General features: G+C 38.4%; 2 protein-coding genes across 5 annotated transcripts in view; one reads left to right on the top strand and one right to left on the bottom strand.

The window, feature by feature from the left end:
- Positions 1 to 425, top strand: part of CNTRL (centriolin) — a 101,910-nt gene extending 101,485 nt beyond the window's left edge. For 2 of the 4 annotated variants that reach the window (XM_062207647.1, XM_062207646.1), the window contains one exon: positions 4 to 425. The gene's annotated coding sequence lies outside the window, so the exon portion shown is untranslated. The remainder of the gene's footprint in view (positions 1 to 3) is intronic. The other 2 variants (XM_062207648.1, XM_062207649.1) reach the window with 1 other exon arrangement.
- A 2,275-nt stretch (positions 426 to 2,700) lies between these two features.
- Positions 2,701 to 15,501, bottom strand: part of RAB14 (RAB14, member RAS oncogene family) — a 28,153-nt gene continuing 15,352 nt past the window's right edge. The window contains exons 5-8 of the mRNA XM_062207645.1: positions 9,148 to 9,214; positions 5,890 to 5,977; positions 5,539 to 5,569; positions 2,701 to 4,564 (exon numbers count right to left, since the gene is read on the bottom strand). Of these exons, the coding sequence (XP_062063629.1) occupies positions 4,387 to 4,564; positions 5,539 to 5,569; positions 5,890 to 5,977; positions 9,148 to 9,214 (364 nt within the window). The 3' untranslated portion in view covers positions 2,701 to 4,386. The remainder of the gene's footprint in view (positions 4,565 to 5,538; positions 5,570 to 5,889; positions 5,978 to 9,147; positions 9,215 to 15,501) is intronic.

Below are 15,501 nucleotides of genomic sequence, written 5' to 3'. Positions count from 1 at the left end.
CAGGAAACATGACTGAGCCAAGATGAAAAATCCCATCACTGGCATAAATGTATCTAAGGAAATACCTTCTCTGCTACCTCACTCACTCACTCTAGTTGGAATGCCACTTGATTTTTCTGAGATTATGGGAACAAAGATGCTAAAATGCCACTCTAGTTTTTTTGCTTGTACCATCAATGCCAGCATTTTTTTGTGAATCACTTGTATATATGGGAATAGTTGTATACATTTTAAACTGGGGTCCTACAGTGTTTAATTATTAAATGTTTTTATAAAACCAATGTAGATTTTTAACTGCATATTTCAATCTACAAACTAGTAAATCTAGTTACAAAGAAAAGAATGTACTTTAGCCCCTCTTCATGTATACAGTTATTTTTGGATTTTACCTAAAATTTATTTTTCATATAAAAATAAAAGATATATTCAACCTGGATCATCTGACTTTCCATTTTACAGATCAATCTACAATAAAATAATCCAATTTTTACTTTACTGTAAATCCATGAAAATGTTAATCTTTCAAATGGCTTTCCACCTTTTACCTGGAAAATGAAGGATGCTGTACTTAGCAGTGAGTGTGTCATCATCTGGAAATGTCTGTCATTAAACATTATAGCTTAATGCTTCAGATTTCCTCAGCCAAAGCTACTAATTCTTTGGTGAAACATAAGGAAAGTTTTGTACTTTGGAGACTCAGACCTGGGGAAAATTCAAATTGTGCTCAGAATTTAAATTCCTGAGCTATAATTAATGGCCTGACACCAAGATCTACATTTCTTTAAGCAGTTAAGACGCCCACATACCATATCAGATATCTGTGTTCAATACCTGCCACTGACTCCTGTCTCCAGCTTCCTGTTACTGTGGACCCCGGGGGCCAGAAACCATGGCTCAAATTACTGGATTCCTGCCACCCAGCTCCTAGCTGCAGTCCAGCCCAGCCCAGCCCGGGTCGTTAACAGCATAAATGGGAGTAAACCAGCAAATTGGAGTTGTCTCTTTGCCAATCAAATTTTAAAACAAAATAGCAAGTATAGTCACAGCTGTATGACACTAGAAAAATTGCCATTGGGTAAATATGTGATAGATTAGGTTTTTAAAAATTCCCAACAACTCTTTTTCTAAGCCACTAAACAGCTTGCAAGTCATAACATGTACTGTACATGCTACTGCAGTAGAGACAAGCAAAGTGCAGTAGCACTGAGCTTTATATTCCTCAAGAGTAAACAGAACTGGACCACTAAGAAATGGCATAAATATAATTATTACAAAGGTAATGCAAGTGACATACAATTTATTAACACCCAAGTTCTAGTAGGCATCTACGTCCAAAACAAAACTTGAAATGTCTTCGTTTTGCTTTCTCAAATCAGCTAAATGCTTCAAGCCTTGCCCTAGTAACAATTATTGGTGCTTACGGACATAATTCTGTACAGCTGCAGCGTCTCCTCTCTACACTGCTCCATGAACGCTCTACCTTCACTTGAAAAGGAGTTCACAGTGACTGTGAACTGTACCATTCCTTTAAAAAAAAAAAAAATAATCTTTAAAAAAAAAAAAATCACACTTAGATTTACAGGCAAAAGTTCTCAAAAACTTTGGTCTAGTGAAAGTTGAGCACATAATATATGAAGCCAAACAACCTGGCTTCAAAAGACATTTTTCCAAAGAAATCTTACTACTTTGAACTAGTATTACGTGTAAAACACCAACCAAAAATAAAAATCAAGGTTACTGCAAAAAACACTTTATTATCCATGAGAAATATGTGAACAGTGTACTGTAATGTCTAACGCACAAGGACCGCTGAGCACAGTTACTAGTCAGGGCCACCTCACAGATGCGAGGGCCCACAGGTAACCCAGAGAATCAGGCAGCCGCACAAGCAGGAAGCTCTCATGGCTTAAAAAAATAAACAATTTTCACATTCTCTCCACAGTGCACTTGCCAAGTTTGTCAGGCACACAAATGTTACAATATGACAACCTGTTCCTCTGAGCACCCAAGTTTATACATGCAAAGAATGAATTTGGCCTCGAGCACAGTCAGGAAAGGACACCATCAGACACCACAGGCACTGACCTTACACTGAGAAAGGCTGGTGAGTGCACTGGGGGGCGGATGCAAGCACAGGGGTCACACTGCAGCTCACTGGTGAGGCTTTATGTGCTGCACATACTTTATACAAATCAGGAGTTTTGCCAATAAAAACTGACGACTTATACCGAATAACTGATCACTGGGAAAAAAATAAACCCTATTATAGTTCAGAAAATAATGCAACCAATTTTAATTTAATCTAGATACAGGTACTTTATTTACAAATATTTAGATTAATAGCATTTTGTTACATCAAATGAAGAGTACAGCAGTCTGAATAAATCCTTCTGTCACAGAAACAAGACCCACTGTAACCAACTTTGGGAATCAGGGTATTGCACCTAACAAGCGAAGTCTTCAGTCTGTGATTGCTACCTTATATCCCAATGGGTGGGTCTGTTTGTTTTGTTTTTGTAAATATATACACACACCAGCAGGTCATGGTCCCTGGGAGAATCCCTTGTGATGCAACAGTGAAAGCAAAATGGGTCATGGTAAGTCTTTAACGGAATATACCAATCTACTCCAGGAATCTTATTTTGCTTTAAAGTTAAACAAAGACAAAAATAAAAATGAATCCACAAATTAACCAAATCCTATTTTCTGCACATTCCAGTTTGGGCTTTTATTTAACATTGACTATACAATACTCCGGTACTATCACGTTTACAACCCAGAAAGATGTACGTTAGTGTCTGTAAAGAGGGATTTAAAATGTGTATTTTAAACACAGCAGTCGAGCCGAATGCATTTTATATAATATGCTGAGGTTTACCTCCTCCCAATAACTTCTCAATTCCCAGCCACTGAACCATAAACTCAATTAGAAAGCAATCAGCAGAAAAGAACAACTCAGTAAAACCTGTTTGTTGTCTAAAGAAGTAAGATTGTTTCTCTGGCAATACAGGATTCTTTCAGTGGCCAAAACACCTAGTGTAAAGTAACAACTTGGTATCAGCACAAACACTGAAACACCTTTAGGAAACACTTGCCCTTTTACAAAACAATCTATGCCAACATGACATAAAACAGTCCCTTATACTACGAACACAAGGGATATTTTAAATTACTTCACTGTAGTGTTAAAAATGCACAATTAAAATCCCTTAACAGCAGACCTGCGGTTCTGCCTGTCTGGTTCAGAATCTGACCATTCCAAGAAGATACAGGTATAAAAGCTTAAAATGTGCAATAATAAACCCAGCCTTTTTTCTTTTTCTATACAGTAAGGCAAGAATGCAGCCTATAATGCAAAATGTTTACAAAAAGAGAAAAGCAGGTTAGCACATTGTTGATTGCACAAGAATAGTTAAGAAAATCAGCAGAGAAGCCACAGTGCAAAGATGGAACAGAATTGGCTAGTGTTAATCCTTTGATGCTAGGAGCTCTTTCCAGCATAATGTCCCCAACACTGCCAGCACCAAGGGGTGGAGCCAGTACTACTTGTGAACTGCAGTTTTGTCTATTTTCTTACATGAAATGGAGGAGTAACATGGTCACATGTAGGTCATACTGTACAAACTGGTAATTTTATACTGTTCCAATGCCAGTAATCAATTTATTTTCTTCATTAAAATAATATACAAAGAACGTATTGTTAGTTCGGTTCCTTCGAATTTTATACATATTTACTTTCTGTTAAAGAGAAAGGATAAAATAATGTAAAAAAAGGATAAAGCTATTAATTAAGCACAAGAGAAAAAGATAAATGAGTATTTTTCCCCGTGCAAGGCTAAGACAGAAGCAAACCTCATCAAGAAAAATACCACCCACACAACAGGGAATTTATCCAACAAAAACAAAACAGAAGCAGTTACTGAACCCCTTCTCTGCCATCAGCAGTCACTTCACAGCGATAAACTTATTGGTTACACCAGACATACTTGAACAGTTCAAGATGGGGAGAAGGCTTAAGATATCATCAAATTAAACCATACAGTAAGACGAAGCCTTGCAAAAAAGGGAGGGTCGAAATCATTGAAGTCCAGCATCAGTGCTCAGTTTAAATCATATTGGTGACAGAGCTATCACAAGGACAATCAAGGGGGAAAAAGTCTAGATTCACCATGCAGGAGAGATTTATTACTCTACTTGCCTTTGATAACCTGATTACATCTAGTTGTTTAGCAGTTTAGTATTGTGTTAAACTGTTTTTACAACAGAGTTTTGTTTTTTTTTTAATTAAACCCAGTAAGATGTACAGAAGACAACGAGGCAGTAAAAAGTACTGCTTCCAACAGACAGAGGTGAAAGGTCAAATGAGAGGCCAGAGCAAAGAGGTCACTAGCAGCCACAGCCTTCTCTCTGGGGTTGGGGCTCACTGGTTAGCCGGCCTCCCTGCGGGGCTGAGGGTTTGTGTTGTACACCGGACTCGGCAGCATTCAGATCCAGGCTTCCGTCCTGAATGTTCTGATAGATTTTCTTGGCAGCCTCCAGGAAAGCATCTTCTACATTCTCCCCCCTAAGAGGCAAGTGACAACTTTATTCGAGAACCATTGCTTTCTACTAAAATAAGACTTTATACACTGACCTTTTGCTAACCTTTAGTCAAGTGCCATGGCGTCTTCAACTTAGCCACTGTCATCTAATAAGAGATTACCAGAAGCCTGAGCTAAGAGAACAACATGGGAAAATATTTTCTGTGGAAAACACGTAAGCATCGTTCTAAGAGCTATTCTGCAGACCTCTAGCTGGATGAGCGTATGTGCTCTAATCATTACAATACTATTTGTTACTAGACGACACGACAGCTGAGATTAGAGAAACGGAATCTATGCATGCTGAACAGGATTCTGGGATCTGCATGATCTGATCAGCCAAACGTGAACTGTGCTGTTTGTATGTAATGGTGACATGTTCACATTGAGCACTGTGCACACTTCAGTTCTCTTAGAGATAACACTACAGACAATCCTAAACAAAAACGGCCGAGCCTCTCACCACCACTGCAAGGAATCTGAGGTCTAATAAATGAAGATCAATGATTGGAACAATGTGGAACTGGAGTTCCACAGCTGACATGGAAAAACAATTCATCATGCTTTTGATTAGACACTAAGTATTTCCTTAAGTCATGCTTTTCAACGGGATCTCTGAGGTAAAATAATACCAACAAGTTGGCCAAGCTTGGGTCTGAGATGCCAAACTACCTTGGTTGTGAAAGTCAAACACTTCTGAAATGTAAACAGGGTCTCACTGATTAACCTGGTTTTATCAATGGCATAATCAAGGTCCAATATTACAAGTAGAAAACTCCATATTATTTTGAAATACGAAACAGGAAGTAGAAATGTCTGCTCAATATTTTTCTTGCCACAGCTTTACACGCTTATGTATTATATACATTAAATGAACAATTATATACTTTGATAAATATGGTTTTACACTCAGAAGCTAGAATATAACTCAAACACTTTGTATTTTAGCCATACTTACGTTTTTGCACTTGCTTCAAGGAACAATAAGCCTAAAAATAAAATTCAGACTATAATGAGGACATTTCAAACTCACCAGGGCATTCTCCTCAGTAACATCTGACCAGAAGCTGCCTATCAGCTTTCAATACTCTCACTATCACGGCATTTTATGAAAGAGGGAGTATAAGAGGGCAGCATCATTATCTGTCATTAATTGTACTACTCCTGATATGAATCTCACAGAAATACATTTCCTCAATCTTGAGATTTTTTCCATTTTTTAAAACAACTGTCAATCTGCAATAACAAAATCCCACCTTTCCTTAGCAATTCTCCCAAATGTGACCGTTAAGTCTTAAAGGAAACCCACCGTTTTCTTCAGCAAACTGTTTGGCTTCTTCATATGTAACATCTCTCTGTGCTTCCAAGTCTGCTTTATTTCCTATGAGAATTATTACCTAATTTGTGATCAAAAGAAAGACATCTTAAAACAAAGCAACCATTTAAGTCAACCATTCAAATTGTGAAATCTAAAATTCTGGACAGAAAACCACCTGGGCCTTTTTAAAATGTAAAACAAGTCTGAGGGTACTTCAAAAACTTCAAGGGAAAATGGAATTAAAAATTAAATATTTTAGTGCAAAACATTTTTTGAAATCCATCAGTTTATTCCATGAACTTTCTGAAAGCAATTACCCACCAGGAAGGACTACAGAACCGTAAAGTCATTAAGTACTAGGAAGAACCTAGACAATCCTCCATGCAAAGAGGTGACAAACTTTCTGTAAAGAATAGAGTCTATTTTCCAGGTTGGTGGGCCCCACAGTCTCTTTGCATATCCTTCTTGGCTGTATTTTTGGTTTTTTATTCTTTAAAAACATAAAAATCATCCTTACTTAGCAAGCCATTCAAAAACCGTCTGGAGACCAGATAATAAAGCTTCCTCTTATATAGGCCAAAAAGTATGACTTATCTAAGGAAGATTACTAAGGGTCCATGGCCAAGCTCCAGGGGATCTGTGACTGCCCTGAAGTGAAGTGCAAAATGCTTTATAAACATGGACATCCCCCCGGGGGAAAAGGTTCATGGTTCCATTCGATTTTCAAAAGGTTCTGGGAAGCTCAAAAAGTTTTAAAAACCACCTAAAGTACTGGGGAGGAAATGACAGCTCAAAGGCACAGCAACATCCTAAAGGCCTCTTACTAAGCTGCTGGTAGGAGGACTTTTTCTAGTTTGGCAGAAACCTAAATGGTGGCCTCAGAGAAATGCTGTGCTACCCCACAGCTTCCATAGGCAGGACCAAGTCTGTAGCAACTGGTAACAAATGCCTGCATGTATCCAGGGAAAGGGAAACTAGGGGGAGAAGATGGGGACCTTATAGAATGAGTTCAAATCCAAGGCAAAATAGCACATACCTGTATCTACTCTGGAATCAGCTATACAGGGAAGACAGGCTAAAGTTAAAGGAAGCTCTGCAAAGTTCTAAGGAAAAAGCAGGTAACCTTGGGAAACACTCAAATACTTCCCTCCTCTCCAACTCCTTATGAATTTACTAGGGGCTGGGGGTGGGCTGTACACTTTTACATAGAGACATCCAGCACATGTACTTGTTTTGACAACTGGTAATACTTCCCCTTCTGGATACAGGAATCCAGATACAGACACTTTAGGAAAGGATAGCTTCAACTAAAAGGTACTTTCCCATTAATGTTTTTTTTTTTTTTTTCCATATGAAATTACAGCCCCTGGCTCTTTCATTTTTTGTCCAATTAACAAAACAACCATTTTGACCTGAATGTAAACCTTTCGCAAGGTGATCAGTTAGGTAGTACAATACAAGTGAATACTCTTCAACTAGCATGTAGAAATGTCCACTAAGAAGAGAAAGAAATGTTCATATTATAGTCTACTAGTCTTTTAAAAAATAAAGAAATGACAATTAAAGAAGTAATCAATTTTTTTAAAAGTCCGGTAAAGTTACAATAGTATAGGGTCATTATGGCATGGGACTCAAAACAAGAAATGCTGCTTCCCTTCCAAATTCCTTATGAATTTCTATACTGGGCATCCTATCTCCTGAAAGGAGAGACATAAAATTACATGCTAGCAACACAGAGGTAGAGAAGACACTGACAACATGAGAAAGCACACAGCTTCTACACAGAAAGCCAAAGCTTTTTTCTTCTACAGAAAAACTAACCACTTGAGCAGGACCTTAAAGAAAGGATTTTCTGGGTTTTCCTCCTGAGGATTACAAAGGGCATAATGAGGCAGGAAGGACACAGCTCTTTCTTTTCTTTTCTTTTTACTATTTCCATGGAACATCTACAGTCAGTTTTTTGTTTTTAACATTTTATTTGAACAATCGTAGACTCATGGAAGCTTACAAAAAATAATACAGAGGTCATATAACCTGACCAATAGCAGCAACTTAAATGTATAGCACTCTCAAATCCAGGAAATGGACATGTGTACAAACTACAGCTCTTACAAAGATTTCACAGTTTTTACACACTCGCATACATCTGCTCCAGTGTAGGTCTATTCAATTTTATCATAGGTATAGATTTGTGTTACCATAACTGAGATATTGAAATGTTCCATCACTACAAAGGAATTGCTCTGTGGCATTATAGTCACACCACTCCAACCCTCTATCCCTATTACTAACCCCTGGCAACCACTAATCCCTATCCTCTCTCCTTTTCTCACATCTCTACAATTCTGTCACGTTGAGAATATTCTATAAATGGAATCACAGAGTATGCAACCTTTTGAAATTGGCTTTTCATATGCAGTACAATGGCTCTGAGATCCACATAGTTTACATGTATCAATAATTCATCCCTACGTATTGCTGAGTAGTATTCCACAGTGTGAATATATCAGACTGTTTAACCATTCAGTTGTCCAAGGCCAAGTTGGGTTTCCAGTTCTTGACTTTTGCAGATAAAGCCATTATGAACATTCATCTGTAGCTCTATATGTATACCTACAGTGGACTTCATGCAATAATGGACTGAAAGTTCCCCAACAGTTCCTAGCATAGCAGGCAAATAGTTTTCAAATATGATTAATTTTCAATATGATTAAAATGCTGTTGCCTAATAAAGGCTAATCTTACCACTGATGACATCTGAGCATTTACTGAGCCAGCCTCCTGCCCCATGCTATTATAAAGACACAGGCCCATGCTTGAGAAAGCCAGAGGCCATCACAGCTAAATGCCTTTCCTCACACTGTTCCTGGAATACCCTCTTTGCAGCATGTCTATCTATATACCTGCTGGCTTTCTCTGCTAGATAATAACCTCTTGGGAACCAAGTATCCACATTTATCTTTGCAAAGAAATATAAATTTCACAGCTTCCACTTGAGATGAGCTCACTATCCCAATCATAAATTTCACTTTTTTAAACTACAAACATAAGCAAAACCCAAATGAAATAAAACACAAAATCTGGGATAATCTGAGCTAAAAAAAAGTTCAAATGTCTTCAATTAATTTAATAAAAATAAAGATTTGCTCATTCTTAGTATCCAAACACAAAACTCTCACTAGTAAATGGATTTCCCGTTTGGATTATCCTAGATCTTAAATTTTCTCCATAATATGTCTTGTAACTTACAGTATTTGGATTGGTGAGATTCCTTGCATCTGTCAACCAGCTGCTTAAGTGATTATATGTACTTCTTCTGCAAAAAATTAAAGTTCAAATTTGTGATCTCCACATACAATCACCATTTTAACAGAAAAGAACTCTAACACTTAAAATGTACACATTAATAGTTTCTAAAAATACTTATGCTTTGTCTAGCTAGTCTAATAACAGTGATGAAAAATAATCACATATTTTTCAAAAATCAAGCCAAACCCATTATTTAAAATAACTCAATATTCAACAACTATGCTAATGATACATTAGAAGTACATTGTTGACATTCAAAAGCACAACCATAATCAGATAAGCAAGCAGGGAATAAAAGAAAATTTATAGAAAGTTCTGACCTCATAATTTCTAAAGTCAAATTAAAATTATCTTGAAATCATGCAGATTTTCCAAACAAGAGACACAGTAGCACCAAATTATCCAACCAATGATACACTCAGTGGGAAATCTTTTTTCACCTGTCTTTAAATTTTAATTTTCAATTAGAAAACAAGACAGTCATATACACTAGTATAAACTAGTATATAATTCCACCTTTACTAAGTAATAATTTAAAAAGTAAGCTAACAACAAAAGCATTTCCTTTAAGGAAAATACTTAATACATCTGACTGGAAATTCAATTCCCCAGATATCAGTAAGGAAATTTACCCTAACTTTATACTCTTATTTACCAGGCCTCTGACTCATTTGGGGTTCAGATTGTCCTGTTTCTCAACTTTCTCCAAGCAATAGTTTAAAAACATAGGAATCGGGGTGAGAGCTGTGGCGTAGCAGGAAAATCCGCTGCCTGAAGTGCCAGCATCGAATATGCGCACCGGTTAAAGTCCCAGCTGCTCCACCTCTAGCCAGCTTTCTGCTGTAGCGAAGCAGAAGGTGGTCCAAATCCTTGGGCCCCTGCACCCATGTGGGAGACCCGGAACAAGCTCCTGGCTTCGGATTGGCCCAGCTCCAGCCGTTGTGGCCATTTGGAGCGTGAACCAGCAGATGGAAGACCTCTCTCTACCTCCCTCCCACTCTCTCTCTCTCTCTGCCTTTCAAATAATGAAATAAATCTTAAAAAAAAAAAAAAAAAAAAAAAAAAGGAACTTTGGAGCCAATGCTGTGGTGTAGCGAGTAAATCCACCGCCTGCAGTGCCAGCATCCCATATGGGCGCCAGTTCAAGACCCAGCTGCTCTATTTCCAATCCAGCTCTCTGCTATGACCTGGGAAAGCAGTAGAAGATGGCCCAGTACTTGGGCCCCTACCCCTGCATGAGAGACCCGGAGGAAGCTACAACTGTTGCGACCATTTGGGGAGTGAACCAGAGGATGAAAGACTTCTGTCTCTCTGCCTCTGCCTCTCTGTAATATCTTCCAAATAAATAATAAGTCTAAAAAAAAAACTTATAGGCACTTTGCTTACAATAAATAAATAAAAACTTGTAGGCTAACTTACAATAGCCCAATACTCCCTAAGATGGCAAAGAAATCCAAATACAGATGTCCCTGACTTAAGATGGTTCCACTTACATCTTTCAATTTCATTGTGAATTTAACAGGGTATTAAATGCACTTTTTATTTATAATATCACAAGCTGAGAAGTAGCAACAAGTTGCAAAATTACACAGAGTAAAATCTACTGAAGAAGTTACAGTGTTAAATTTTTAATTTAATCTTTTCTGGAGGAAGGCATTTAGGCCTCGTGGTTGAGATGGCTTGTGTGTCTCCTATCAGAGTATCTGGGTTTGATATTTGGCTCCAGCTCCTAACTCCAGGTTCCTGATAATGCAGAACCTGGGGGCAGTGGTAATGGCTCAAGTAATTCACTTCCTGCCACCCATATAAGAAATCTGGATTCTGTTCCCAACTTAATAAGTTTTAGTCCCTGGCCCAGCCTTGGCCCAACCCCAGCCACTGCAAGCATCTGGAGAGTAAATCAGCAGATTGATTGGAACTCTCTCAAATCAATTTTAAAATTTTTTAAGTTTCTGACTTACAGAGTCACAGAATATTAATCCATCTTACTCATTTAACATGTGAGCTCACAAAGATTACATTAATAGAAACGTGGCATTGTAGTGCAGTGGGTAAAGCTGCCACCTCCAATACCAGCATCCTATACGGGCACCAGTTTGAGATCCCCGCTGATGTACCTGGGAAAGCAGTGGAGGATGCCCAAGTGTTTGGGCCCCAGCACCCACCTAGGAGACCTGGATGAAGCTGGCTTCAGCCTGGCCCAGCCCTGGCTGTTATGGCCATGAGTGAACCAGTTCTGCCTCTCTCTCTCTCTCTCTAACTCTGCCTTAAAAATAAAATAAATCTTAAAAATTAACAGAAACTCATGAGCCTGACTCAGAACTCTTTTTACATACACAAATATGTCCTCAAAGCATTTCTAGTTTAGCTTTATGAATATATTCCATGATCTCCAGCTGGCAGCAATCACATAAAACTCAATATTCCAACTATTTAATCCTTTTCCAGTGGAAACTGAAAAGAATTCCTTTCTTGAGTTCTTTATTTTTTTGGTACTTAGTGTATTACTCATAAACCACCACTTCAATGGGAAATATATACATATCAAAATATCACTTTTCTCTCAATGTTTAAAAATAAGGAAAGCATGGTCAAATATCATTTTTTAAAACTCAGAAGCTTTGTTACTGTTCACTATTTACACTACTGACATCTTTTTTTTTTAAGATTTTATTTATTTATTTATTTTGAGAGGTAAAGTTACAGACAATGAGAGAGAGAGAGACAGAGAGAAAGGTCTTCCATCCACTGGTTCACTCCCCAAATGGCCGCAACGGCCGGAGCTGTGCAGATCAGAAGCCAGGAGCCAGGTGCTTCTTCCTGGTCTTCCATGTGGGTGCAGAACCCAAGGACTTGGGCCATCCTCCACTGCTTTCCTAGGCCATAGCAGAGAGCTGGATGGGAAGAGGAGCATCCAGGACTAGAACCGGCACCCATATGGGATGCCAGCGCCGCAGGCGGAGGATTAACCTATTGCACCACAGTGCCGGCCCCTGGATATCTTATTTTATACAATAGCTGTTATTTATTTAACATACAAACCTTTTAAATAAATCCAAATATAGTTGTACTAATTTTCATTAACTTTAAAATTTCAAAGCTGGCAGAAAGTGAATTATAGACTGCCAGCACTTTTACAAACATATCCTTTTTAAGGAGTAACAGTATCACGTAAACCATGTAATTTACATATATCATAATTTTTGAAAAGGATTCTAGAATTGTTATCAATTTAAAATTCACTCATTCAATTATCCAATAATTGGGGGACTACTAAAAAAAATCCTAGCATAGTCCTGTTATTGGTGTGATGTTAGCTGTATCAAACTGATAAAAGAAAACAACTGCCATGATAGGTCACACTATTAACAGTTAGCAGAGCGCCCCGTAACAATCAATTAATGCCAAGGATATAAAGTATTATTAAAGCTGTGAATTTTCAGTTTGTAAAATATTGAAGATTAATATTAAAAAAACTGGTGCCAGCCAGGAAGGCAGCGGAGGATGGCCCAGGCACTTGGGCCCCTGCACCCGCATGGGAGACCAGGAGGAGGCACCTGGCTCCTGGCTTCGGATGGATGCAGCACCAGCCATGGCGGCCATTTGGGGAGTGAACCAGCAGAGGGAGGACCTTTCTGTCTCTCTCTGTCTCTAACTCTGTCAAAATAAATAAAAAAATTTTTAAAAATTATAAAAAAAAAAAAAAAAACTGGTGCCAGGACTGCAACATCCATGTCATTATAAAGTATAACTAGAGTCCAGAAAGCACCCATCGAAAGCCTGAAGAACTTTTTTCAGTAACAATTACGTTGAGATATAGTGAACTTACCATAAAGCCTACACTTTAAAAGTATGTAGTTTAGTTTTCAGTATACTCACAAAGTTGTGGACTGGTCACCACTACCTAATTCTAGAATATTTCCATCATCCCAAAGGGGAAATCCTGTACCTGTTGTAATATGTCACTCTGCATCCACGGGCAATACACTACCTCTATGGATTCTCCTAGTCTAGTTATCTCTTAAGTGGAATCACAAAATATTTCATCTGGGTCTGGCTTCTTTCATGTAGCATGTTCTCAAGCTTCACCCATGTTATAGAATCTGTGATTATCTCATTCTTATTTGTTTATTTATTTATAAAGAGGCACAAGGCTTGACGGGACTCTGGATTTTTTTTGTTGTTATTTGAAAGGCAGGCAGAGGTCTTCCATTCGCTGGTTTTCTTCCCAAATGCCTCTAACAGCCAGAGGTTGGCCAGGCCAAAGGAGCCTGGAACTCAATATGGTCTCCCAAAGAACTGAGCCATCATCTGCTTGCCCTCCATGGTATAAATTAGCAGGAAGCTGGATGGGAAGTGGAGCTGGGCCTCAAACCCAGACATTCTGACATGGGATGCAGGCATCCAAGGAAGGGTCCTTATCCACTGTGTCCAATGTCTGCTCTAAAGTTTTATTTACTCACTTGAGAGACAGCACCCACTTCTCCCAAATGCTGGCTCTCTTCCCTCAAAATGTCCACAATGTCAGGGAGGCTGAACCTGGAAACCAGGAACTCAATCAGGTCTCCGATGGGAGTAGCAAGGAATCCAATTATTTGAGCTACTACCACTGATTCCCAGGGTCTGCACTTCAGTAGAAAGTTGAAAGCAGGAGTCCAGAGCCAGGGACCAAATCCACATACTCCGATGTGGGATGCCAAGCATTCTAACCAGTCTTTATGGCTAGGCCTACCCCTTCATTCCATTTTATAGCCAAATAACATTCCACTGTATAGATACACCACAATTAATTGATGGACATTTTGGTTGTTTCTAGCTAAAAGTACTTTTGATGACCTGAATAGACACAATTTTACCCAAAGAATTTATTATGCTTAAAAGCAAGCACAGAATACTATATTAAATCTTAATAATATATGGAATGTGTATGTGACGTCTTTGGGAATGCATTACTATTTACCAGTCATGTTACTGATTTCTTGGCTACAATGAAGAACATCAGGTTTGTTTTCACTTTGTTTTGCCCTGAAATCACCCAATCTAAAATTTCCTGAGATTTTACGCAATGTAATTATAATCAGCCTCTATCATTTATTCTAAGGCAACTTCCCAAAGTGTGTTCCTCAATAAAATGGACTTAGGAACACAAAACTTCACTGCAGAACTTTTCAAAGTCCGAATATGCTAATGTGCATTGTGACTCATCAAGGGTATCGGAGTGGATGGACATCTGGCACAGCAGTTAACATGCTGGCTGGACACCCACATCCCATACTGGAGGGCCCGGCTTCAAGTTCCAACTCCTGACTCCAACTTCCTGCCAGTGTGCACCCTGGGAAACAGCAGGTGATGGCTCACGTAGTTGCATACTTGCCAGCCACATGGGAGACCTGGCCCAGCTGAAGCCAATGCAGGATTTGGGATGTGAACCAGCAGGTGGATGGCAGCTGTCTGTCTCTTTCTGTATCTCTCTACCTCTCAAATAAACAAACATAAAAAAAAGAGAGAGATAGAGAAAATAGTGTAAAGCATTTCCAAAAGGAAACATACTTGAAAAGTTTACCACTAGGTCCCACTTGCCCATTTCTGCCCCCTAAAAAGGTGCACCTTTGGCACCTTGCATCTACATGGACAGTGATCTAGTTCATTTTCTAGCTCACCTCTGGCAAACAGCACATGGTCTAACAAAGTGGTACACCTCCCCACATACTCCAAAGTCAAACCTTTAGAGCCTACTTTTGTTACTTTCTATGAAGTGTTTTGAGTTCCCAGAAACAGCCATGTTGAAATAAATTTAGTCATGCTGCATATACTATTTTTAAGACAATTCAATCCACTTTAAGACAAAAAAGAATTCAAGAAAATGAAAAATTAAATAAATACTTTCAGATATGAGCATAAGAACTTTTATAATCTATCACAGTGTATTAGCAAACTTGCATATTTAATTCTTTGCTTGGCCTTATTCTGACACAGTGTAAGCTTTAATACTAGATATTATGAGCAGAGGAACTCCTCCAGAGCTGCTCTCTACTGTAGAAGTGAAAGAATAAAATTTCATATGAAATAACTTTTTCTCCTCCGTTACATCCATCTGATGCTGTTTTTCCAAACTGTAATCTTCTATTAATTTCCGCCACCATCTCCTAGAGTTTTTCTACCAACTTTCAGAAAAGAAAAGCAATGTATTGTATCAAATTTTACAAGGCATCTTAAAGAAACCATAAAACCCTTAAATAAGTTCATCTACAGTTATATACTTACAAACTAAAGAATGCCTAAGTCAATAAAAAG

This window comes from Lepus europaeus, chromosome 12 (genome assembly GCF_033115175.1).
Source record: "Lepus europaeus isolate LE1 chromosome 12, mLepTim1.pri, whole genome shotgun sequence".
Lineage (NCBI taxonomy): Eukaryota > Metazoa > Chordata > Mammalia > Lagomorpha > Leporidae > Lepus > Lepus europaeus.
Note: the sequence above shows the minus strand (reverse complement) of the source record. Positions and strands in the feature narration are given on the sequence as shown.